We start from the raw sequence: 23,244 nt of genomic DNA, 5'->3' as shown, positions 1-23,244 counted from the left end.
CATGCCACGGGCTTTCTCTGTGACAAGCACATGCACACTTACATGCATTGTCTTCATGGCTCAGTGAGGCGTAGGCTCTGAGCTGGGCATGGTGGGGCACACCTGTAATTCCAGCACTTGGGAGGCTGAGGCAGGAGGATCTTGAGTTTGAGGCTGAGCTGGGTAACATGAGAGAACCTGCCTTGAAAGTCAGAAAGGAAGGAAGGGGAGGAAGAAAGGGAGGAAGGGGAAAGAGGGGAGAAACAGAAGGGAAGAAATGGTAAGAAGGATAGAAAGGAAAGAAAAAAAGGAAGGGAGGAAGGGAAGAAATGGAGGAGGAGAAAAAGGAAGTTAGGGAGAAAGGGGGGAAGATAGGAAGGGAAAAAGGGAAAAAGGAAGAAAGAATGAAGAAAGGAAAACCAGCAGAGCTCGGGGACCAGAGGTTTTGAATTCCATTCTGGTTCCCCTCACACTTCCTGTAACCTTGGATGCACCTCTGAGGCTGTCTGTGCCTGTGTGTTCCTCCAAGTAAGAACCATGTCCACCTTGTGATCACTTCCTACATAAGCACGGTGTCAGGCTCATGAAGGAGACCATAGGATAGAACCAGGAAATAGTCCTTTCACAGGTAGGGAAATGGAGGCACAAAGGGTGTGAATGACTTGCCTCAAAGATGCCAGAATCAGGATTTCCCCCAGCTCTGCATATTCTGAACCTCACGGTGAGGACAGGGACCCGTGCACACAGGGGCATTTCTCCAGCTGTTCCTGGGGCCCATTTGTGGGCATGCCTATAAACCACGACGTGCAGATGAACACGGATCTGTCCTTATTTTCCCAATCATTCACAGTGTGGGGCAGAAGCAGCTCCTGTGCCTGGCACGTGCACTTCTCCGGAAAACCCAGATCCTCATCCTGGATGAGGCCACTGCTGCTGTGGACCTGGGGACAGAGCTCCGGATGCAGGAAGCCTTGGGGCGCTGGTTTGCTCAGTGCACGGTCTTGCTCATCGCCCACCGCCTGCGCTCCGTGATGGACTGTGCCAGGTAAGGCGGCCCCTCCCCACCATAGTCCTCAAGGCCACCACAGTACAGGAAGAAGGATCAGGTGTAGAGCCAGAAGGGCGCTGGAATGGCCTCTTGAGCACCCACTGTGCAGGTGGCAAGAGTAAGGCCCAGAGGGAAGGGGATGACCCCTAGACCTCTGCTCCACCATGGACGTTAGGATCAGGAAGTTGCTCAAACAGCCAGACTTCCAGGAAGCCAACCTCAGAGCAGAAATGGTCTCTGAGCTGGCATCCAAAGAGCCACCTCCTCTCCCTCTTCCCTGCAGGGTGCTGGTGATGGACAATGGGCAGGTGGCAGAGTGTGGCAGCCCAGCGCAGCTGTTGGCCCAGAAAGGTCTGTTCTACAGGCTGGCCCAGGAGTCAGGGCTGGGCTGAGCCAGGGCTCTCCATGTCTCCCACCGGGGCATCCCACAGAGCCTGCAGTGCCTGGAGGTGCCAATGACTCTGCGAGGAAACAGGTTGATTATCACAAAAAACCAGACCCAGAAGGATCGCAGCCCCGAAGGCGGCCTGGGCGAGGCCTGCCCACCCTGGAGCCAATGTTGGCAGCCCCTCTCAACCCCAGCTACCTGCTGGGCTCACCTGGGGAACCTGGAAACCTTGGATCACCTACATCAGAATCCTTGGCGTTGGGGCAATATTGGGTGTCCTTTTGCCAAAGTAACCGGACTGAGATAATTGTGACTCACATACAATTTTAAGATCTAACACAATGGTCCCTTGTACCCTTTTGCCCTGTTTTCTTTTCCCCATGGGTGACCTTGCAGAACTCTACAAGATCACATCCAGGATATCAACATCCACACAGACCACCAAGGCTGTTCACACTTCCTGTTTTGCCTGTGTGCATTTAGCTCTATGCAGATTTTTTTGAGACAAGGTCTTGCTATGTAGCCCAAGCACTCACACACAGAAAGCCCAGTGACGGTATTCAACTCCCACCATGAGAGGCGCCAGGGCTCCTGGGCCTCTGCCAGGATTGACCTAGGACTTGGCAAATTTCAGGCACCTGGTCGCCAAAGACCAAATCCAGCTTCATTTTCTGGGAGCTGAGCAGCCCTGAGAACACTGGCGTGATTCTGTTCAGCAGATGCCATGGGGTCGGAGGCCAGAGTCGGTTGATGGTCGGGCATCTGCTCCAACCAAGAGCAGTGAACGCCCAGTTCAGTGTGATGCTCAGGCCAAATACTGGGGTGATAAACCAGTTTCCTGCAGTCCCAGGAAAGAGGATCTGAGCGTCTACACTGGCCAAGCCTGAGGTCACACAGAGAGGTGTGCAGGGCAGCCTGAGAAACCAGATAGTTTTCCGTCCTCACTGTCCCCAGGGCTTCTCACTGACCTCCGCAGTGCACACACAGACCGTGCAGCTGGGAAGCAGAGAAGGGAGCAGGCCCTCCTTTCTCAGCCTGATCGTGACTGACGTGGGGCGGGACAGTGCTGACGTGGGGCCAGTGCACCGTACAATGGCAGGCAGAATCCTTGCCCTCCACAGCTACGACAAAGCTGGGCCCAGTACCCAGGAGGCATTGGCAGAAGGACTGCAAGTTTGAGGCCAGCCTGGGGTACTTAATGAGAGCCTGTCTCATAAAAGCTTTCCCTCCCAAAAGCTGTTTCGGTGCACTGCCAGATGTCCCCAGGGAGATCAGATTGTCCATCCTGTCCCACTACTACCAATAACCCACTGTGACATGAGCAGGGCTGTGTGGCGGTCAGGAGGGCCCTCCCACCTGCTTCCAGGACAGAGGGACCACTCTGCTCCATCCTAGCTATGGGGCCTCTTTGGTGGCACATCCTGACCTAGGACCTGGGGTCCTGCTTCACTGAGCATAACCCAAATCTCGATCTTTGATTCCCCTTTGGGATTTGGCCACTGCTCATTGTGATCCTTCAACCCAGGGCAGGGAGTTGGCACCCTCCACCTCCACCAGCCATGACTACAAAGTACCAGCTCCATTTCACAGACGTGGAAACTGAGCCCAGGACACGCAGCTAGGAAGTGGCAGTGGGGACTTGCTCCCGGGTCTACCACCAAGCTTGCGTCACTACGTGAGGTGCGTTCTTAGGGACAGGGAAGGCATTCTCAGCCGGCAGACTCCACCTTTGTATTCTCTTTTCCTAACTTTTAAAAACTTCCTGTTATACCCTGTGTCCTGCCATGGATTCTTCCTGGTGGGATACAGAGAACTTGGAAGTCTTCTGATCAGACTGCACCGGCGCCATTAACATTTTGTGGTGAAGCCAGCCCGGAGGAATGAATGAAAGCCTGTAGGACCCCAATCATGAGACAACAGGGCCGTGGATCTCTACAGACGGACGAGATCTCCACGAGCAACCTCCACTGCGCTCGTGTCCTAATGAGCCCATGGGAAAGAAACAGGAGACACGGTTTCCCTGTGTAGGTAGGGTCTGCTGCCCCTTGTCAGCTCAAAGCAGATGCTGAAGATGGACTGCCACCCCCCTCCCCGCAAAAGACCTCCCCAAAAGAATTTTTTGGAATACTCTCTCTCCGGGAATTTGAGATAGGCTAAAATTAGGGAACGTTCGGGACTCAGAAAAATATTACATCAGGGACCGCCCTCACCTGGCTGGGAACCGCCCGTGTCCCTCCCCACTCATTGGTGATGGGAATCACACGGTTCCCCCCTCCCATAGGTTATATAGGTTTTAAAAGCACCTGGAGAGCAGAAGCATGCGCTCTTGGCAGGCAGACGCCACCTGTGCTCCACCACGCTCCCCTTTGTATTTTTCCTAGCATTTAACAAACTCCCTTTATTACCCCTCCCCTCCCCCCAAAAAAGGGGAAGGCGTGGGACAAGGTGTTTCTGCTTTGCTGCTCTCTGGCTCCCTCTGCAGAGTGATAAAGGCTGCCACGGGTTTAGCATCCTCAGCTGGGGTCACTCCAGGGCAGTGGCCAGCAAGCAGGTGGCTGACACGTGGGAGTCCACTAACAAGGCTGCTTCTGGGCCCGCACCAGGGTGGCCTGGAGCCCAGCCAGCAGGGCTGTCCAGGCTGTTGATCCCCCTGCTGCGGGCTCCTGCCAACAGGCCTGGCTGGCGGGAGGAACATGAGTCAGGTCCGGCAAGGCACACACATATGTCCTCCATCAGCGCCTGTCCTACAGGCCTTTCATTCCCACCAGCATTCACTTAAACCGTGTGCCAGCCATGGCGCTAAAGGCCCGTCACACAGTCCTTCAGTTAGCCCAACCAGAGGTTGCAGGCACCACCATCCAGCTCGTTCCTAGGCCCCTGGGATGAGGATGGTACTGCTACTAGGCCCTTTTTATACAGGTGCTATGGCTGGGCCAATAGACTCCTGTGACAGACGAGAAAACAGAGACCCAGGACTCTGAGCAGGCATCTCTGTCCAGCAGGCTGGCTTCAGAGCCCCTATCCCCGACCATTAGGCCACACTGCTCTTTCTTGGGAGCTAGATCAGCACACACCCGGAACCGACATCCATCCTGGGACAAGGGGAAAGGCTTGTTCTGTGTTGGTTTGTCCTTGGTTCCCCCAGCACCAGGCCCAGTGCACAGCAAGGAGGACCTGTAAGCACTCAATATGTGACTGCAGGGACAAGTGAATGGTGGCAGGGTTTGCAGGTGTCCGCAGGGCCAGACCTGGAGCAGGGGGTTTACCGAATCTACTTCCTCCTCACCAAAACCCAGCTAGCAAGATGCAATGCCTCGGCAGCATGGACGGAGAAGCCGCAGTTCCTGAAGGGCAAGTTCAAGAGGCCCAGGTGCCCAGCAGAGAATCCAGTCATTGGTGTGAACTAAGTGTGCAAATGTAAAGGGACTCTGCCTGGATTAAACAGAAGACACCATCCGCTGGCACAGGGCTCCCATCCCAAACAGGAGGGAGGACAGAGGACAGTGGGAGCGAAGTGGCCAGGGGGAGGAGCTAACAGAGATCCCAGGCAGCCAGCCCGTGCATGACCTCAAGGCTGGCTACTACTGGGAGCTGGGGATGCAAGAAGGTTGTGACAGGGAAGTCACACATTTAATTATGTTTTAGGGGGCCATTATGGCTGTTTGGTGGAAAACAGGCTCTGTGTGCAGGTGGGGAGGGGGTTTAGAAGCAGAGAAACCACTGGGGAGCCCCCTCTCCAGCCTTGCCTTCTTCCAAGGCTCTGAAGCACTTGCCTGGGAAGGGTTTGATGTCCCACCCGGCCAATTCTTCAGTGTGTTGACCCCAGCCCCAGGTTATCTCCTGAGCACCCAGTGCGCCATCCCAAAATATCCCCCACACATCAGGCTGACCTCTGAGAGGTCAGTGTAGGATCTGACTCTGAGACCAAAATACATACATCTCACACCTGAAGCCCAGGCTGACCGCCTGCCTCACAGACCCAACTCTAGATTCTAACAGTCCCCACCTCGCCAGCTGTCAGCTTTGTGCTCTGTGGTCCCTGATGCAAGCCAGTGATTTCAACTGGGGACTGTGATGCTCAAGGGAGCCACAGTGCACGGGAACTTGGTGCAAGGTCCGAGGGTGTGCCACACATGGGATGCCCCCGAAATACAGGTATTCGGCACTACCCAGACTCACCCAATTCAAACTCAGCAACCCAAAATGCCGAGTCTCACTACCAGCCATTATCTAAAACCCAGAAGCTCAATCAGGATGTGGGGAAACATTTCCTTTCCATGGACCCCTGTACTCCCCAGCTTCTTGGCCAATGGGCTGTGAGTGGGACTGACACAAGTTGAAGATTTTACGAGACCTGGAAGCCAGCTGCCCTCTAGCAGCAATGAGATGGTCCAGTCTGGGTCTCTGAGCTGCCTCATGGAGGTCAGCTGCCCTGGAGAGGTAACTGACCCTTATCAAGAATTGAGCCCACATGAAATAAACCCTTGTGTTCATTTCCCAAGATCTTACGGCTAATTTGTTACTGCAGCACAGCCTTGCCTATCCTAACACAAAGAGATGTTCAAGCTAATTTTGGTCATGTGACTTTTTTTTTCTTTGCACTGTATTGGGGATTGACTCTGGAGCTCATGCTTGCTAGGCAAGCACTCCAGCCACGTCCCTCTTTCTCTTTCAGATAGGCTCTTGTGCTTTCACCCGGGTTGACCTTGAACTGTGCCCTTCCTGAGTAGCTGGGATTACAGATGTGCACTAACCACACACAGCTTGTTTTTCTAATTAGGATCTTGCTGTTTGTTCAGGCTGGTCTCAAACCAAGATCCTTCTATTTCTGCCTCACAAGAGGCTGGGATTACAGGCATGAGCCACTACACCCAAATGCCATATGTGACTTTTGCCTTGCGCTGGGCCAAATGTTCAACACCGAACTTTGTAACAATCCCATAAGGTAGATTCTGATCAGCCTCACTTCACAGACAAAGCATCTGAGGCACACAGCCTAAGTGACCTGCCCAGTCATACAACCAACAAAGACAAAGGCAGGACTCAAGCCTAGGTCTGACTGACCCTGAAGCCCAGGTTCCTGTGCACCTGCTGGACTGCCTCCCTGCTAAACCCTGCCCACTCTTGACCTTGAACTCCTGGTGCACACTTGCCTCATGCTAACTCTCCTAGAGCAGAGGGCTGAACCCTTTGCTGATGCCCAAAAGAAAATGGAACAGTTGTTTAGAAAGAAATAAAATATTTTTTACTGCAAATTATTTGCAACTGTTCATGTTTCCAGTGTAAGTCATTACAAAAAGAGGCCCAAGAAAAACTTGGTTTCTCTGACGTGAGAGAAAGGTATAACTTACAAAAAAATAAATATATATTTCCACCTAAAAGAAGAGGCTTCTCTGGGTTTGAAGTCAGCAACACACTTCATAGCAAGTATGAATCCTGGGGCAGAAGGGAGCCCTTGCTACTTTGGGGGGGTCTCACTTGGGTCTGTAACCAAGACACCCAAAGGACCCACTTTGAAGGACTCGAGCTCCGTTTTCTTCTAAGAATGCACGGGCCAATGTCAAGTGCAGAACAGGTCTGCTTAGTCCCTGGGGATGCTGCTCCTTGGCCTGATACCTCTTCCCAAGAAATTAAACTCTCGAGATTGGAGCAGTTACTTAAAAAAGAAAAAAAAAAAAAAAAAAGAAAGAAAAAGCATTGCTATTCATGAACGGGTTCTTTTCTTGCCATGGAAGAGAATCGGTAACCTGAATGCAAAGTTCTCCATCAAGCTGCTTCTTGGCAGTGAGCCGGTGCCAAGAGTGAGAAAACCTAGAAGACTCCAGAGGGTCTGTCTCTCTTTGGTACCAAGCAGTAAGACTTGGTGGTCCTTCGTGCTCTTGACTTTGGGTGTTTCGTAACCATCAGCAGACCTTCTTAGAGGAGTAAAACCATCCAAGCTTTGGGTAAAAGGGAAAGTGAGGGAAGGACGGCGTGGGTGGGAGATGAGTGAGTTGGAGAGTCAGCACTAAGGGAGGATGGCCTGGATCTGCAGTGCCAGGACTGAATTGTCACTAGCCTAGCCACATCCCTTCAATGAAGACGGCTGCATGGGTACCCAAGGCTGCCTCTGGTCACTCAATCAATCCTGATGGAGACGATGCTGGGTGCTGGTTACTGGAGCGCCTGGAAGACGAGGTGGTTGGAAAGGGGACTGGTCTGGGCCCTTGGGACACTGCCTGAGAGTCATGATGATTTTCACCAGACTCCAGGGAAATGAAGCATTGGGGCTGGAAGCAGGGACATGGAGGTGACAGGGGAAGAGAACAAGATCAAGAGTGTCTCGAAGACTCGAGATCCACAGACACACAAGGCAGTTGGCTGGATTTGGTCACTAGCATATGTCACACAACCATTTCTCTGGAGGTCTGGCTGCCAAACCCGTCCACTGGATGCACCAGGCGCACAGCCTGCATTTCCAGGGCTGTGACCCTCACAGGGGCACTAAAGGCCAGCGTGCATGCTCGGGGTGGACACAGCTCTGCCTCCTGATTCTTCAAGGCCAATTCCAGGCAGGGGCCAGACAGTGTCTGCTTTTTTGTGTGTTTTGGTTTCTTAGATTTGGTTTTCTTTCTTTCATTTTTTTTTGGTTTCTGTGAGGAAGGCTTGGGGTTCCCAAGGGTGCTGGCCCGCAGCTCTGTGGCTCCAGGGCTCACACCAAGCCAGCATCTTTGGCCATGCTGTAGAAGATACCCCTCTGCTGCAGGAGGTCGGAGGGGGGGCCGCACTCCCGGATTTCTCCTTTGTCCAGGACGATCACCCTGCAAAGGGAGGGGACACAGGTGTGAGAGGCACAAAGGAGCTGCACCTGTGCCCCTCACACCTGGGCTCAGACCACTGACATCTGCCTCGTTACCCATCTTCAATTCCTAGTTCGTTGTAGCAGTCTGGGGTCTCATGCTTGAGCTGCACCTCCGGCACACCTCAGTCTCTCCTCCGCTCACTTATTTTTATGGTAAAGGGTTTGAAGCTAGGGCTCCACACACGCTATACAAGTCCTCTACCACTTCCTCTACTTCTAATCAACGTCAAACTGCTAGGAAGCTGCCACTGTAATGGTTATCCCATTTCAATAATGGTGAGAGGGGTTAATGATGTCAGCTGTTCACAGTCACCACTCTACTACAATTGGAATAAAATAAAAAAGATCCTGCCATGGTCTAAAACTGGGTCAGCAACCTTTTTCTGAAGAAGGGCCAGAAGGCAAATATTTTCAATTCTGCAATCCACAGGGTTCCCCCTATGGTTAGAACTACTTGTCTCTGCTGTGTTCATAATGTGAAAGCAGCCAGAGGCAACAGAAGATGAACAGGTGTGGCTGCGTGCCAATAAAACTTTATTCATAAAAGCAGGCAGGCAGTGGGCAGATTTGGTCTGTGGGCCATAGTTTGCAGACCCCTGGTACACAAGGTTCTGCTAGGATCCAGCACTGCCCACCTGTGACCTCATCTCAGACTATTCCTGCCTTGGGTCTCCCGTGTACCAACACAGCACCTCTCACACACTAGGTGCTCAGTAATTCTTTAAAATGTCACGTCATTCCCCTACTTAAAATCCTCCAGTGGCTTCACAGTACTCTCAGATAAATCCCAAACATCCCTCTATGGTTACGTGGTGCTCTAACGTCCAGCCCCTGCCTACCCTTTGGCTTTGCCTCCTACCTGTTCCCTTAATTCCAACCTCCAGACACAGTGGTCTCTGCTGGATTTCAAATTTAGTACGTGCCTTCCCATTTCAGGCCCTTTCCAGTGGCTGTGCCCTCTGCCTCAAATGGTCTTCCTTTAGATCAAAGGTTGGCCAAATCTGGCCCACTGCTTATTTTTATGAATAAAGTTTTATTAGAACACAGCCACACTCATTAATGTCTGTATTGCCCATGGCTGCTCTCACACTACTGTATCAGAGCTGAGTCTCTATAACTGAGATCATGTGGCCTGTAGAGTTGAAAATATTCTGGCCCTTCATAGAAAAGAGCTGCTGGTCCTTGTTCTGGAACTTTCTATAACTGATTTCTTCTCATTATACAGGTATCTGCTCAGTTGTCACCTCCTCAGGGAGGCCTTCCCTGACCACCTATGCTAAATTCAAACCCTTCCGCATGGTAGCAGCAGTCATGACTTTGTGGGTCTTGATGCCCAAGGAGCTGCTTGCCCTCACAAAATATTAAAAATTCTATTTTACAACTGTGTAGACATGAAGACAACTATAATCCAGGCTGGATTATATTTTTTTCTTCTGGTTTTTAAAGTGAAACATTTTCAAGGGTCCTAGGCACCAGGCCTTCAGTGTTTAATGAACACACTGGCCCAGCCCAGCACCCGTCCTCACCTCTTCCTCGTCATCCTTCCTTCTCAGCATGCACTGCCTGCTGAAGTCAGGTTATTTGTTGCACTGATCACTGTCTCTCTGAACTAACTACCCCGAGACGCCTGCTTGTCTAACAGCATCCTGCAGAGTCCCCCGGATCCAGAACAGTCCTAGGCATTCAGTAGGTAGCATCCAGAACAGCACGCAGTAGGTACCCTGTACAGATATGCTGACTGAATGCCAGAAATATCTGATTCAGCCCAAGAGAGAGAGGGGTCCTGTCAAGCGGGGCTACCACTGGGCATAAGGACAGTGTTCAATGAATGAATGAGTTAATCAATGGACAGGGCCAACCCTGGAGGCCCAAAGCCTTCTGTGCAGGGCTTCACCTCATGTAGTCCATGATGGTGTTGAGTCGGTGGGCAATGGTGAGCACGGTGCAGTCCTCAAACTGTGTTCTGATGGTGGACTGAATGAGGTTGTCCGTTTCCAGGTCCACGGCTGCTGTGGCCTCATCCAACACAAGAATCTTCGTCTTCCTCAGCAGAGCCCGGGCCAGACACACAAGCTGGCGCTGCCCAACACTAGAAATAGAGAGAGAGTCCAGAGACAGAGTGTCAGGCCCACCGTGACCCTGAACCATGCCTGAGCATGGGAGAAAGTGAGACATGTTATTTTGAGCAAGAGGGCATGCCCTCTCTCCAAACCTGTGCTGTCATCACTGATCAAGCCCACCACACTTCTGTTGAGCAAGAAGCAAGCTAGGGATCATTCTTCAGACAGGCTCAGAGATGATAAATAAAATAATGGCCTAGTTCGGCATGCATGGTGTAGCAGGTGGCAAAAACAGCCCTGTGTCCATGCATCCTCATCCAACTGTACAGCCCTCTGCACTGACTGTGGACTGTGCCATGTGCCAGTGGGATGGTGGCCAGTATAAGGCCAGCAGAGGCCTGCAGAGGGATGCACCCTGGGCTTGCTTACTCTGCACCTCTCCCCTTACTATGACAGTGTGCCCAGGCTAGTCTGCTGCAGCATGAGGGACACATGGACAGTCCCAGCTGAGGGCCAGTAGATGAGCTAACAGCCAGCTGATCCCCAACACATGGATGAGCTCAACCAGGATCAGCAGAGTCACTGGACTGACCGCCCTAGCACAAGAGCCAAACCAAGATTGGCTGCCATGGTGACGGAGAACAGAATGTAGCACTGGACAAGGATCTGTGAGAAAAGCCAGGACAGCAGGATAGCAGGCAGAACATGGAGGACTCAGAACAGTGACATTGGTTGATGGACAGAGGTGACTTTTAATAGCTTATTAGCTGGCACCCACCTTCAATGAACAGAGCTGGTGTACAAAAGGAACTACACAGGCCATTGTGGTTATACCTCAAGAGAGGCAAAGAGCCTGGAGCAAAGCCCATTTTACAGACAGACAGACCAAGGCTCCAAGAGGTGAAGGGATAAACAACTTTTCGGAGGCAGAGCCAGGGCTCAAACCCAGGTCTGAGAGATCCAAAAGGTCAGCAGTTTCACACGCCCAGCCGACCTGGCCTCCCGTCCCACCTACCTCAGGTTCTCGCCACCTTCCGCGCACTCGTGGTTCAGCTTGTCAGGAAGGGCTGACACGAAGCCCTTCAGGTGCGCCAGCTCCAGGGCCGTCCAGACCTCTTCATCCGAGTACTGGCTGAATGGGTCCAGGTTCATGCGGAGGGAACCCGAGAACAAAACAGGGTCCTGCAAGGAGAGGGCAGATGGCGCATGAGGCTCAGGTCACGCTGGGCACAGAAGGGGAGCAGGACATTCTCCCCGGAGCTGTGGAGGAAGAGCTCTCAGGATCACTAACTCTGGGAACGTCAGAAATGAAAATGTAAGCGCAAAACCTCAAAGTAAGCTTCTAATCTGCAAATCTGTTAGGAACCTTCTAGAAAGGAGATACAGCACAGGTCATTCCTAAAATACTACGATTCCTCTGATCTCCCACCTACAGGAGAGACTCCAGGGAAAATAACACTACCAAGCAACATATTAGGGAACCACCACCTACAAAGATCAATCTAGAAAATTCTTACGAGTTGCCTAGCTCTAGGAAGTTTTGGAGTTTCTCATCCTGACTCCGACGGCAGCAGAGGGCGGAAGACAGTGTCTTACTGAGAACCCACTTGGATAACAGAATCCAGACAGAGTCCCTTATACGCAGCCCACATCCTCCTGTGCGCTTTAAACTGTCTCTAGATGGCTTAGAATATCTGACACCATAATACCTGTAAATCGGGAAAGAGTTGTACACTGCACTGCACTGCACAGGGAATAACGTTAAGAAAAAAGCCTGTGTCTTATTCAGTGAAGATGCAAATTAAGAAACACTGTTGGACGGTGGTTGGTTAACTGCAGGGATTCTGGGCTGACACAGCTTTTGGCAGGACCTCAGGACCTGCCAGCCCCACCATGCCCACCTGGGGGATGATAGTGATCTTGAAGCGCAGGTTGTGCAGGCCAATCTTGGCAATGTTGACGCCATCAATGATGATTTCTCCTTCTGCAGATTCATTGATCCGAAACAAGCCCAAGGTCAGAGATGACTTCCCAGCTCCTGTCCGACCCACGATGCCAACCTGGGGGACAGGAAGGCCCCAGGTGAGGTGAGAATGCTGGAATCTGAGGGTGGCTTCAGCCTCCCAGGGCTCTCACTGCAGGTGTTTGGTCCAGAGCAGTGCAGTCATCTGGTCGACCCAACTCCCACCACAGCCAGCACTCTCATTCAGTGCCTTCCCAGGGACCTTCCCTCAGGGGCTGATTTGGCCAAAGGCCAAGCTCCCCAAGGAATTAATCTGCCCTTTTTATAAGTTGCTAAGTAGAGACCTGAAAAGAGATGGGGTCAGGCAGAAGGAGTGCTTAATAAAGTCCCGTTATGCTCAACTCGAGAGCATAGCAGGTAGTGAGCAGGCTTCTCCTGATTTCCCCACACTGTCTTCCATTCCTCTTACAGGGAGTCTTCCATCCTGAGCTATGGCAGTATCTCAGATTTAAGCAGAGCCCCTGGACTTCTCACAGGACCTGTTCTGGGCAGGAATGTAGCTCAAATGCAGAGCACCTGCTCAGCAAGCACGAGGCTCTAACTTCAAACCCCAGTACCACCCAGTACTCCCACCGAAACAAAAAAACCAATGAATACTGACAGGACCTGGTTTCCCATGGCAGGACATGGGTGTCCAGTTAATGGCCAATGACAGGCGTTCCTAATGCCCAAGTACAGTTCTCCCCCACTTCCCACCTGGGCCCTGAGAGATGGACAGGTTCCCTGTACTGTCTACCAGAGATGTCACAGTGCAGCAAGCATGCAAAATTCCCACGACAGAACATAAGCCATAAAGATTGGTGAGAACATCCCCTTGTCCTAAGCTAGAGAAACTATCCCGTGGGAACGGAACGTTCTGACCCTTGGTGCCACAGACACTTTAACGAATCCATATGTTCACAAATGTACACAGCCAGGAGACCGTTGACCTATTTCTGAGGAAATTTTAAGAGGAATGTCTTCCAGGAATTGCGTGGAAGTTTCTAAAACCACAACAACTTCACGTGTCCCTTGAGCCGCCTCTAATAGTGGTGGTGACGTCATCTTATTATTCCAGATGCCTTAAAGGGTCCACACAGGCCCACAGACCAGGTGGGGAGGAACCGGGGTGAACTGGAAGGCTCAGGTTTTGTCTGGAAAGAGCCAGGAGGAAACATGGCCCAGTGGCTGCTAGATGTTCTGATCGTTCAAGAAAAGCAGGAGACGGATTTGTAAGGTTGTTCAGTATTTGCTACTCATTCAGATTTTATTTTTGTTTTTTAAGGGAGGGTCTTGTTATGCCTCCTAGGCTGGCTTTGAACTTACAACCATTCTGCCTCCACCTTCTGAGTTTTGGGATTGCACACATGGCCCACCATGGCTCATTTTGTGTTTTAAGTACTGGAGATGGAGGCCCCGGGCCTTACACATTTGAGGCAAGTGTTCTGCCGTTAAGCTACATCCCAGCCCTAGGTTTTAAAACAAACAAACAAAAAAACCTATCCCTGGGCCTCATTTGGTCCTCACCTGATGGACGCACTGTGAGCAGCTTTCATTTCTGAAATGCCCCACGACCCCACAGTACGGGGCTGTGACTGGCTGGTTCACTACATCTGCCTCCCCGCAGTCCGTGCCCACTGAGTCACAGAGTACACACACCCACCTTTTCTCCCCCATCAATGGTGATGCTGATGTGTTTGAGAACCAAGTCCAGGTCCTCTCGGTAGCGCAGGCCATAGTCCCGGAACTCCACTCGGCCCACCTGTGGCCAGTTGCTGGGTGGCGCAGTCTCCTGGATCTGCCAGGGAGCCTTTGATCATGGCGAGGGGCCGGCAGGGTAAGAGACCAAGGGAACAAGTGATCCGCAGGCACAGGCTCCCCGGGAACTGGCCTCTGAGAACCCCAACCTTGTCTTCCGGTCTCCCTCCCTCACTCTGCCCATGCTGGCCTCCTGGCTAGTCCTCAAACACACCCACATCTCTGGTTTCTGAGCCTTTGCACTGTGGATTGCTAGGTCTGGAATGCCCTTCCCCGACTACCTACTTGGCCTGCTCCCTTACCTCCCAGACCTCATGTCCCCTCCAATCACCCTCCTGGCTGCCTATTTCCCTCTGTGCTCCTGCTGAGGACTGACCACCTCCTACAGTCTCCCTGGACCACCTACTCCTGCGAGGACAGGCTCTGTCAATGTTCACTGCAGTCTCTGGGCCTCAGCACACAGTAGGTGCTCAATAAATGCTAATGGACTGGATCAGTGAGTGAGGGGCCTTCTCCCTACAGACATGAGGTGAGTTCCCCAGCTGCTTCTGTGGTCTGAAGGGCGACAGAAGCTTGGGCTAACATTGAAAGATGATCACGTGCCAGCTACTAAGGCCACGGCCATCACAGGACATCACAGCCCTCTCAGCAGCCATGGGGGTCTTGTTCACATCCCCAGTTTGTATCTGGGGAAACTGAGACACACACAGGCTAAAAAGTGCTTTGCTGAGGGTCAAACAGCCAATTTCTAAAGAGCTGCTTGGTGCAGGTCAGCACTTGCTGAGGCTGAATGTGCTTCAGGTCAGGGCTATGGCCTCAGGGAATTAATTTTCCTCCGGAGACCAGGCACACGGAGGCAACAAAGTGCATATACACACTGAATAGGAGACTGAGAACAACCTTTACTTTCTCCTATAGTGTGCAGTAGGCTTTTATTCTAAAAATATGAAAATTATTTTAAAAAAGCAAAATGCCTCCCCCCCCGCCCCCCATTTTGGTGTTTTGAGACAAGGTCTTCCTATGTGGTCCAGGCTGGTCTGAAACTTGTTATACAGCCCAGGCTGGCCTCGAACTCTCGATCCTCCTGCCTCACTCTCCCAAGTGTGGCACTATAAGTGTGTACTGCCATACCCAGCTAAGTACAGTGTTTTGTTTCTTTGCTTTTTAAAATTTATTTTTATTTTATTTTATTTTTTTTGGCAACACTGGCGTTTGAACTCAGGGCTTCATGCTTGGTAGGCAGGCACTCTACCATTTGGGCCATGCCTCCAGCCCAAGTGTTTTCTTAAAAAAACAGAATTCAACTGGACCGCACTCGTATGGGTGAGAGGCATGGCGTGTAAACTGGATCTCGCTAACACTGTGTGGGGAATTCAGTGCAAGATGGGAACTCCTGGCATATTACACTCTCGTGTCACACTGGACATGGGTCACGGTGTCCAGTATTAAAGGGCTGGATGGAGGTGTCTGCTGTGACTCCCTCAGGAGTCCACTGGAGCCTCACGTTCATTCCTGAGGGGGTACATCTTGGCAGGCAGTGGGCTCCGTGACCTAGGGTCAGATCAGAGCTCAGCCTTTCCAAGCACGTGATCTGAGCAAGCGACTTTTACCTGCAGCTCAGTTTCCCCACCTGTAAAATGGAGCTAATTTCAGCACCTAAATCACAAGGGTGGGTGGAGATTAACTTACTCCGTGGAGGAGCGTTAAGTTAGGGCACCGGAAGGGCACAATTTGTCCCTATTAGTACTGGTTGGCAGTAGGGGTGTAGCACCGGCAGGCATTCTTGTCATTAACCAGTACTGTCACCACTACTGCGGCTGCCAGTGGGGCTGCCCCAGGCATCATAAGCAGTTGTGATGCAGCATCAGAGGATGGAGACCTGGGTCCTGGTCTGTTCCACTGGGCCACGCGTGGCCTTGGCTCAGCCATCGTCCCTCCCTGGGTTCCCTTTTTCCCCACCTGTAAGATAGGGAGCTGCAGGTTCCCCCAACTTTGATCAACTCCTCTTCTGCGACACGCGTGCACTGGTCCTGATTACTATTAACTATTAACACTATTAACTATTCCTACTTCATTTTCCCACTTATTTCAGAGGAAAATTTAAACACAACCACAAGGGGAAAACTAGTACTATTTTCCACATTAGTAGCCTTGTGAAAAAGATGTAACAAGAGATATTTTTGTTATGTAAAGGTTGCCCATTGCTGAGCCTCTGGACTGCCCTGTATCTGTGTTGATGAGGACTAGCTCAGTAACAAGACCTGCTGGCACCAAACCAGTGCTAACCCTTCTCTATGATGTCAGCAACAGGTATGAGACAGGAGTAGAAGGGGAAAACTTTCCTCACCATGTGATGAGTGCCATCTGAATGCCCTGAAAGCGTCCTACCACCTTGTACACAGGCATCCTTGATCTCGGGAGAAACCAGGATAAACTATTTTCTTGCCCGCCCTAAAGTCAGGTGGTTTGAGTAGGTGTTGAGAGCTCAGGACAAGCACAGGGTAGACTTGGACCTTTACCCTCCGCCTCAGGCAGAGGACACACAAGGTGTAGATTGCACTGAAGGCCAAGGTCAAGGCCAAGGTCAGGCCAGGACCCTTGCTTTACCTCTTTCTCGATTTCTGAATATTCCTTGAGTCTCTCTACGGCCACAATGTTGGTCTCCATCTCAGACGACATCCGAACTAGCCAGTTCAAGTATGCCGTGATCTGCAGGTTGGAAGATAGTCACAACTGAGGCTCTACAGTGAGCACAAGTTACTTTATTTTCATTAATTATAAATTCTGAAATATTTTGGGTAACTACAGAAATTAGCAACCTCACAGAATGCCATCACCCAGACCTGCCACACTGCATGACTTAAGGACCACACTTCTCAAAACGAGCCATGGGTCACACAATTAATCAGAAAGGAAACAAGAAAACATTGCAACTAGCTGATAAGTCTGAAACACAGGTATAAAAATTTCTGAGGTGCAGCTACAGCAGTACTCAGAGGGAAAGTCATAGCCTCAAATGTGTTTCCTTTCTAACTGGAAGCATCCTCTCAGATCACTAAGGAGTTGACTGGTCACAAGTCAAATCCCTCTTCTGCTTTAGTCACCACACCCTATACTCACTTCCCAAAGTCCACTTGACCCCTCTGCCCTCCCCCACTCCTAAGACAATTCAAAGCAAAGTCCAGGACCTGACAACTGCTACATCCACTAACAGACTCTAATGATTCAGACCAGACTGTCACCTCTTACCTGCAAGGAGTAAGACACGGAGAGGCCCACCAAGCCAGCGCTGAGGCTGTGCCTGGAGATGACTGCAAACAGGGCAGCAAACAGAACAATGCAGTTGCCGACATACTCCAGCCGCACGGCCAGCCACCTGGACAGCAGCAACACAGGTGTGCAGAGTCAGCTAACTGAAGTCACTCCCCGATGGCTCTGGGGAAGGACCTTCTCGGCACGACTAGTCCCAGACATGCAGCCCGGCCGCCTTAGGGAGGAGGGCCCAAGGGACCCCAGATCAGTAACTCATCACTCTGGCAAGCCCAGGGATTAAAATAGAATTCTCCAGAAGCATTCTTCCCTGCAATCTCAACTTTGCCATTTTAAGGACTGACTTTTTCTCACATCTTTAAAATATTATACACCCACGCATTAAAAAATGCCTTAGAAATTCCTGAATACTATGACGTCATCAACTTACAGGGAAGCACTGATTTAAAGTAAGTCTCCTGGGACCAGGGACACAGGGCGGAGGCACAGCGTTTGCCTAGCATTTGATCCCCAGTACTGTAAAATATTAATAATAGTAAGGATCCAGAAGGGAAGTACAAAACAAGCTACCATTGTCAACGTGTCTGTCCTTTTCCCAGACTCTTCCAAATTTCAGAAATATTAAAATGAATTATTTACCTTTTAAAATATAAACATTTTTTTTTTCTGTGTTTTCGTGTTTTGTTTTGTTAAGGCAGGTTCTCACTATGCAGCTCAGGCTGGCCTCAAACTCACAATCCTCTTGCCTCTGCCTCTCAAGTGCTGGAATTACACAGGTGTGCTACCATGCCCGCCATGTTTTATTTGTTTAAAGCTAACTTTTCTAAGCAATCACGTAGCCTGAGAAATATTATTTCAGGTAGCAAACTGTAAAGCACTTTGCGTTTCCTTAGGGAGATGGTATTACTGGATCTTTTCTCCACCCAGCCCAGATGATGTGTGTGACTGATCCTCCTCTGTGTGAAATACTTCTCTACGCAGAGCTGGATTTTAACCAACTCCCTAAAATGAGAGAAGTCGGGCTCCTGCGATCCCCGGTCCCCCACCCAGCTTGCACTGCAGCACATGGGCTGATGGAGGTTGTAGACAATTCCCAGAGGGCTTCTTTATCCCACCTTTCAAAACAGAGCATCAGGATGCAGGTGGATGACGGAGGGGGTTATCTTAGGGAATTCAGCGAATAACAAGCAAGTCTGGCCCCTTTTCACAATCCATGCTCTTAACTTCTGATCCACGAAATGACAATTTCACGGAGCTCAGCTTAGTATGAGTAAATGGCCATAACTCACTGGGGAGTGCAAGACTCCCCTCAAGTGACAACTGCAGTGCAGAAATACATCAGCCCATCCCAAGGATCTAGCATCACCAGGACAGCGTTCGAGGACAGTGCTGGGGGTCTGCTGACTAACAGAACCTATCCCTGTGCCTGGTGCCTCCAACGCACTGAGCTCATAGTGTATGCATTTGCCTGGCTTTCTTTGTTAAGATGGGGTCTCACTATGTAGGCTGAGATGGGCTGGAACTTGCGATTCTCTTGCCTCTCCCTCCTGAATGCTGGCATTACAGGCAGGAACTTGCATACCTGGCCCAGCCTGCTTTTAATGGTCATCTGTCCTTCCTTCTTACCAAGGTTCTTCAGTCCTTCTGCAAGAACCTGAGTATTACTACACGCCCTGCCCCGAGAAGAAGGGGCCCAGGAGAAATCAAGGCACACAGGCTTCCTCCTCCCACCTACCTGTTGGCCACGATGCTGGGGTAATAAGCCTTCTGGTTCTCATCCACCTTGAGGTCGCTCTGGCGGATGAAGCGCTCCTGGTCCTCAAAGGCACGGATGACGCTGACCCCCAGCAAGGTCTCGCTGAAGTGTGAATAGACCGGGGAGCGACTGACCGACTCGAGGCGCTTCAGCTGCCGGCTGGAGGCCACATAGAACCGCTGTAGGCAGGGGGAGAACAGACATGAAGGTCCCTCGTCCTGTCCTCTAGGGGAGGGCAGGGAGAAGAGTGGGTGTGCTGCTACTTCCACACATTGGAGCTGAGTGCTCCTGACAGGTGTCCTGCTCTCCAGATGGCCTGCAGGGGCAGCAACAAGGACAACAATGGCAGGGGCAAAAGTACCAGTCAGTGTTTACAAGGAGCCACTCTCCCAGACGTTACGCTCTTTGACATGTCTCCCTCTGTGTGTCCCTTATAAAGCTGGGTGATGCTCCTACCGGCCTCAAGGTGGGACACTGAGGCCCAAAGATGTCAGCCTCCTCCCCCTCCCCTCCCCCTCCCCATGGCTAGGACGTGACAGAGCTGGGACTGAACGCAGGTGGCCAGGCTGCACAGAGCTCCCCCTTGGCACTGTCCTGCCTCTCTGAAGCCACCAACCTCCACAGAGACGGCCTAAGGACGTTGTTGTGTCGAGTCCAGGACTGAATCAGCTGTCACGTGTCCTCAGCTAAAGACCACCCCCAGCTCCACCGCCATCTAGATGGCTTTCTCTCCAAGTGTTCGGCACAAATCATTCTGCAGTCTTACTTGCTCAACTCACTCGGCCTGTCACTTCCTCCCAATGTCACTGACTACAAAAACCCAACCAAAGACAAAGTTTTATTCAGCAATGATTTGATTTTTTTTAAAAATTATTTGCTTTGATAGGTATGGTGGTACTTGCCTGTAATCCCAGCACTCTGGAGGCAGAGGCAGGAGGATCAGGTGTTCAAGGTCAGCCTAGGTTACACAGAACAAAGTCCTCAAAAAAATGAAAAGAAAAAAAAAAAAAAGGCCAGGCATAGTAGCTCATACCTATAACACCAGCTACTCAGGAGACAGAGCTCAGAAGGACTACGGTTTGACATCAGCCTAGGCAAAAAGTTACCAAGACACCAGCTCAACAAATAAGCTGGGTGTGGTCGTGCACGGTGTCATCCCAGCTATGCAGAAGGTATAAATAGGAATGAAGTACGAGGCTGACCCAGGCCAAAACCAAGAAACCCTATCCGAAAAATAACTGAAGCAAAAAAGGGCAGGGGTGTGGCTCAAGTGGCAGAGCACCTGCCAAGCAAACGTGAGGCCCAGAGTTCAAATCTTAGTATCATCAAAAAAGAGAAACTGACACACCCTCAGACAAGTGACAGCCTTGGACCAAAAAAATCAACACGCCATACATGGACATCAAACAAGTCCAAAGGCAGCCACAGAGGAGCCCAGCGGAATTTAGTATGACCTTTTTATGAGCAGGCTTGCTTTGAAGATTAAGAACGTAATATAAACTGGTCACAAAAAATTTAATGGCACAAATAGAAAGATTAAAAATTACATAAATTTCTGTGTTACTCAAATTTAAAGGGACAGCAGGGTCCAGCACGTCTGAGGCCCTGGGCTCCAGCCCCAGCACATCAGTGTATGGCTACCACACCTCTGCCAAAGGAGGCGACCTGCACACCTGCACACGTGTACCTGAGAGCCCCCTTTCAGCTGCGACAGGCACACACTGTAAAGTACACTAAATCATTCTTGCACACAGCAGGACAGCTTTCCACATTTACCTAGGGCTGGGGATGGTGCTCAGTGGCAGAGCGCTTGGTGCTGAGTTCAATCCCAGCACCTGCCCCCCAAAAGACCCCCAAACAAAAAAACCCAACCTCATTTACATCAAGCCAAGCTGCATAACCCACTGACCTCTGGAAAAGCCCCCCAAACCTCCTCACCATCCCGCTCGCCCAGGGCTCAGCAGGACTGTGACTTCCGCCACCACAGGTCCGGTTCACCCGCTCTTGAACTCCGTGTACATGGAATCTCAGACTGTCCTTTGCATACAGCAGGCGTCGCTGTAACTCGTGATCTTCACGCCCAGTGTGTGAGCCACTGTCTAGTGCTACCATGCCCAGTGAGAAATACGCTGGAACTTTCTCTCTCTCCTGTGACCTGACACTGGAGACGTTTCCTGTTTGCAGGACCCTCTTACAAACAGCAATGATCACATGACCAAATGCCAGGCAATCAGATGAATTTGAGTGGATTGTGCTGACTCAGCAATCATATGCTCCCTTGCCCTGTTTCTTCCCTGATGTTAGTCTGTGTGAAATGTAGATATGATGGCTGGAACTCTGGCAATCCTCTTGGACTATGAGACCAACTTAAGAATGGATGACCTATGTACAGATGGTAAGACAAAACTAAACAGAAAAAATAGGAGGAGGAATAACAACAACCTGACATCACCTCTGCAAGTACCTAACCTGCCTCGGTCGCTATTTTTCATGTCTCCATTATTTGCAAGAGACTAGGAACTAAAGAACTTTACCCTTAATCCTAGCTGCTCAGGAGGCAGAGATCAGGAGGACTGTGGTTCAAAGCCAGCTCCTGGTAAATAGTTCAAGAGACCCTATCTTGAAAAAACCCTTCACAACAAAGGGCTGATGGAATGGCTCAAGCAGTAAGTTCCTGCCTAGCAAGTGTGAGACCCTCAGTTCAAACCCCAGTGCCCCCCAGAACAAACAAAACTATAGTGATATCTCTACAGCTGTAGGTTAGGCTTTCTAGTTTACAGCTTAAAGAAAACTTACTAGAGAGAAAGTGTCTGTGGTTACTACAAATGAAAAGCAGTAAAACTTAGCTATTCTGCGGACCCTCAATTAGGTCCTGAGGAGCCCACGGGGACCATGGGGACCGGAGCCCAGTCCCCCAGTGGGTGGCTCACCTGCACGAAGAAGTAGACAAGGCCGAGGGGCGGGATGATGGCCGCAGCGACAGGCGTGGCCAGCAGGATGATGACGCAGGCGCCCAGGACGTTGAACAGGGAGCCCATAAACATCTTAATGACCTGCGGGATCATGGAGTCCACCGTGTCCAGCTCCTTGGAGAAGCGGTTCACCAGGTTCCCGCTGGGCGTGCGCTCGAAGAAGCTGACGGGCGAGCGCAGCACACTGTGCAGCAGGTCCAGGTGCAGGCGACGGGAGGCCAGGATGCCGCCCACGGACACGGCCATGGAGTAGCCGAACACGGCGACGCCTGCACGGGAGGCCAGGCGGTGACCAGGGGCCGCGCTCACCAAACTGGGCCTCACCTTCCGCCCCTCTAAGATGGGGGAAATAGTGCTCCTTCCTCACAGGAAGGCCAAAGTGTCCAGAACAGAGACCCAAGGAAGCGCTCTGTACACCAGCTATGTGCAGCCATGCCACTGTGCCTGCCACCTCATGGCTGTGAAGAAGGTGCATGGCAGGCCTCTCCAGCCTGTCCAGTGACAGGAACACCCAGGTGCTTCCCTGCTGCCGGCCGGCCTGGGCACTGTGGTCCCAGAAACACCATGGCCTTCCTGTGCCAGCAGCCAACCACCCTGCCCCAAAGTCCTGACGACCCAGCTATCTCCAGAAGCTGTCCAATGCTCCCGGGACCAGCACTGCCCAAGGTGAGGGCCACCCAGTAGGTGAGTCCACACAACTTCAGGGCCCCTTCACCCCAAGTGCAATGGGATCTTCCTGACTCAGTGCTATGAGGGGCCTCTGTCCTCAACTTGCTGCGCTGTAAGATGGTGGCACGGGAGCACCCCTTTCTCCTCCCCCCACCATGGGAAACAAAGCACTCAGGAGACATGGGGGATGAGGTGCAGCCCTGGTAGACATTTGCCTAGAAGGCATGAGGTCCTGGGTTCCACCCCCAGTACCATAAAATTAAAATAAGAAACTAAGTAAAAAGAAATGAAAATCCAAGTAAAATTAAGCTGAAAATAAAAAGTAAAGTAAAATTGAAATAAATAGAGTATGATAAGACAGATGGAAGGAAGGAAGGAAGATCATCCCTTTGACACATCTGGGGGTCTCTCATGTGACAGACTCTGTCCATCTGGGCTCCCCTTGGTTTGGGCATCACAAAACCCTGAGGGTCTGGGTTGGGACTCCAATTCCATAACTAA

The 23,244-nt window shown here is 51.2% G+C and overlaps 2 protein-coding genes across 6 annotated transcripts in view; one reads left to right on the top strand and one right to left on the bottom strand.

The window, feature by feature from the left end:
* Positions 1–1,769, top strand: part of Abcc6 (ATP binding cassette subfamily C member 6) — a 49,094-nt gene extending 47,325 nt beyond the window's left edge. For all 3 annotated transcript variants that reach the window (XM_074060446.1, XM_074060445.1, XM_020181577.2), the window contains exons 30-31: positions 830–1,024; positions 1,311–1,769. In XM_074060446.1, coding sequence (XP_073916547.1) covers positions 830–1,024; positions 1,311–1,419 — 304 coding nt within the window. In that variant the 3' untranslated portion in view covers positions 1,420–1,769. The remainder of the gene's footprint in view (positions 1–829; positions 1,025–1,310) is intronic.
* A 4,865-nt stretch (positions 1,770–6,634) lies between these two features.
* The window catches only part of Abcc1 (ATP binding cassette subfamily C member 1 (ABCC1 blood group)), a 123,141-nt gene continuing 106,531 nt past the window's right edge, over positions 6,635–23,244 (bottom strand). For all 3 annotated transcript variants that reach the window (XM_020181572.2, XM_020181571.2, XM_074060444.1), the window contains 9 exons: positions 22,033–22,343; positions 19,082–19,281; positions 17,326–17,452; positions 16,684–16,785; positions 13,982–14,128; positions 12,218–12,376; positions 11,332–11,498; positions 10,151–10,345; positions 6,635–8,215 (listed from right to left, as the gene is read on the bottom strand). In XM_020181572.2, the coding sequence (XP_020037161.2) occupies positions 8,107–8,215; positions 10,151–10,345; positions 11,332–11,498; positions 12,218–12,376; positions 13,982–14,128; positions 16,684–16,785; positions 17,326–17,452; positions 19,082–19,281; positions 22,033–22,343 (1,517 nt within the window). In that variant the 3' untranslated portion in view covers positions 6,635–8,106. The remainder of the gene's footprint in view (positions 8,216–10,150; positions 10,346–11,331; positions 11,499–12,217; positions 12,377–13,981; positions 14,129–16,683; positions 16,786–17,325; positions 17,453–19,081; positions 19,282–22,032; positions 22,344–23,244) is intronic.

The sequence above is a fragment of the Castor canadensis genome, chromosome 17 (genome assembly GCF_047511655.1).
Source record: "Castor canadensis chromosome 17, mCasCan1.hap1v2, whole genome shotgun sequence".
Taxonomy (NCBI): Eukaryota; Metazoa; Chordata; class Mammalia; order Rodentia; family Castoridae; genus Castor; species Castor canadensis.
This window is presented reverse-complemented; position numbering and strand designations above follow the sequence as displayed.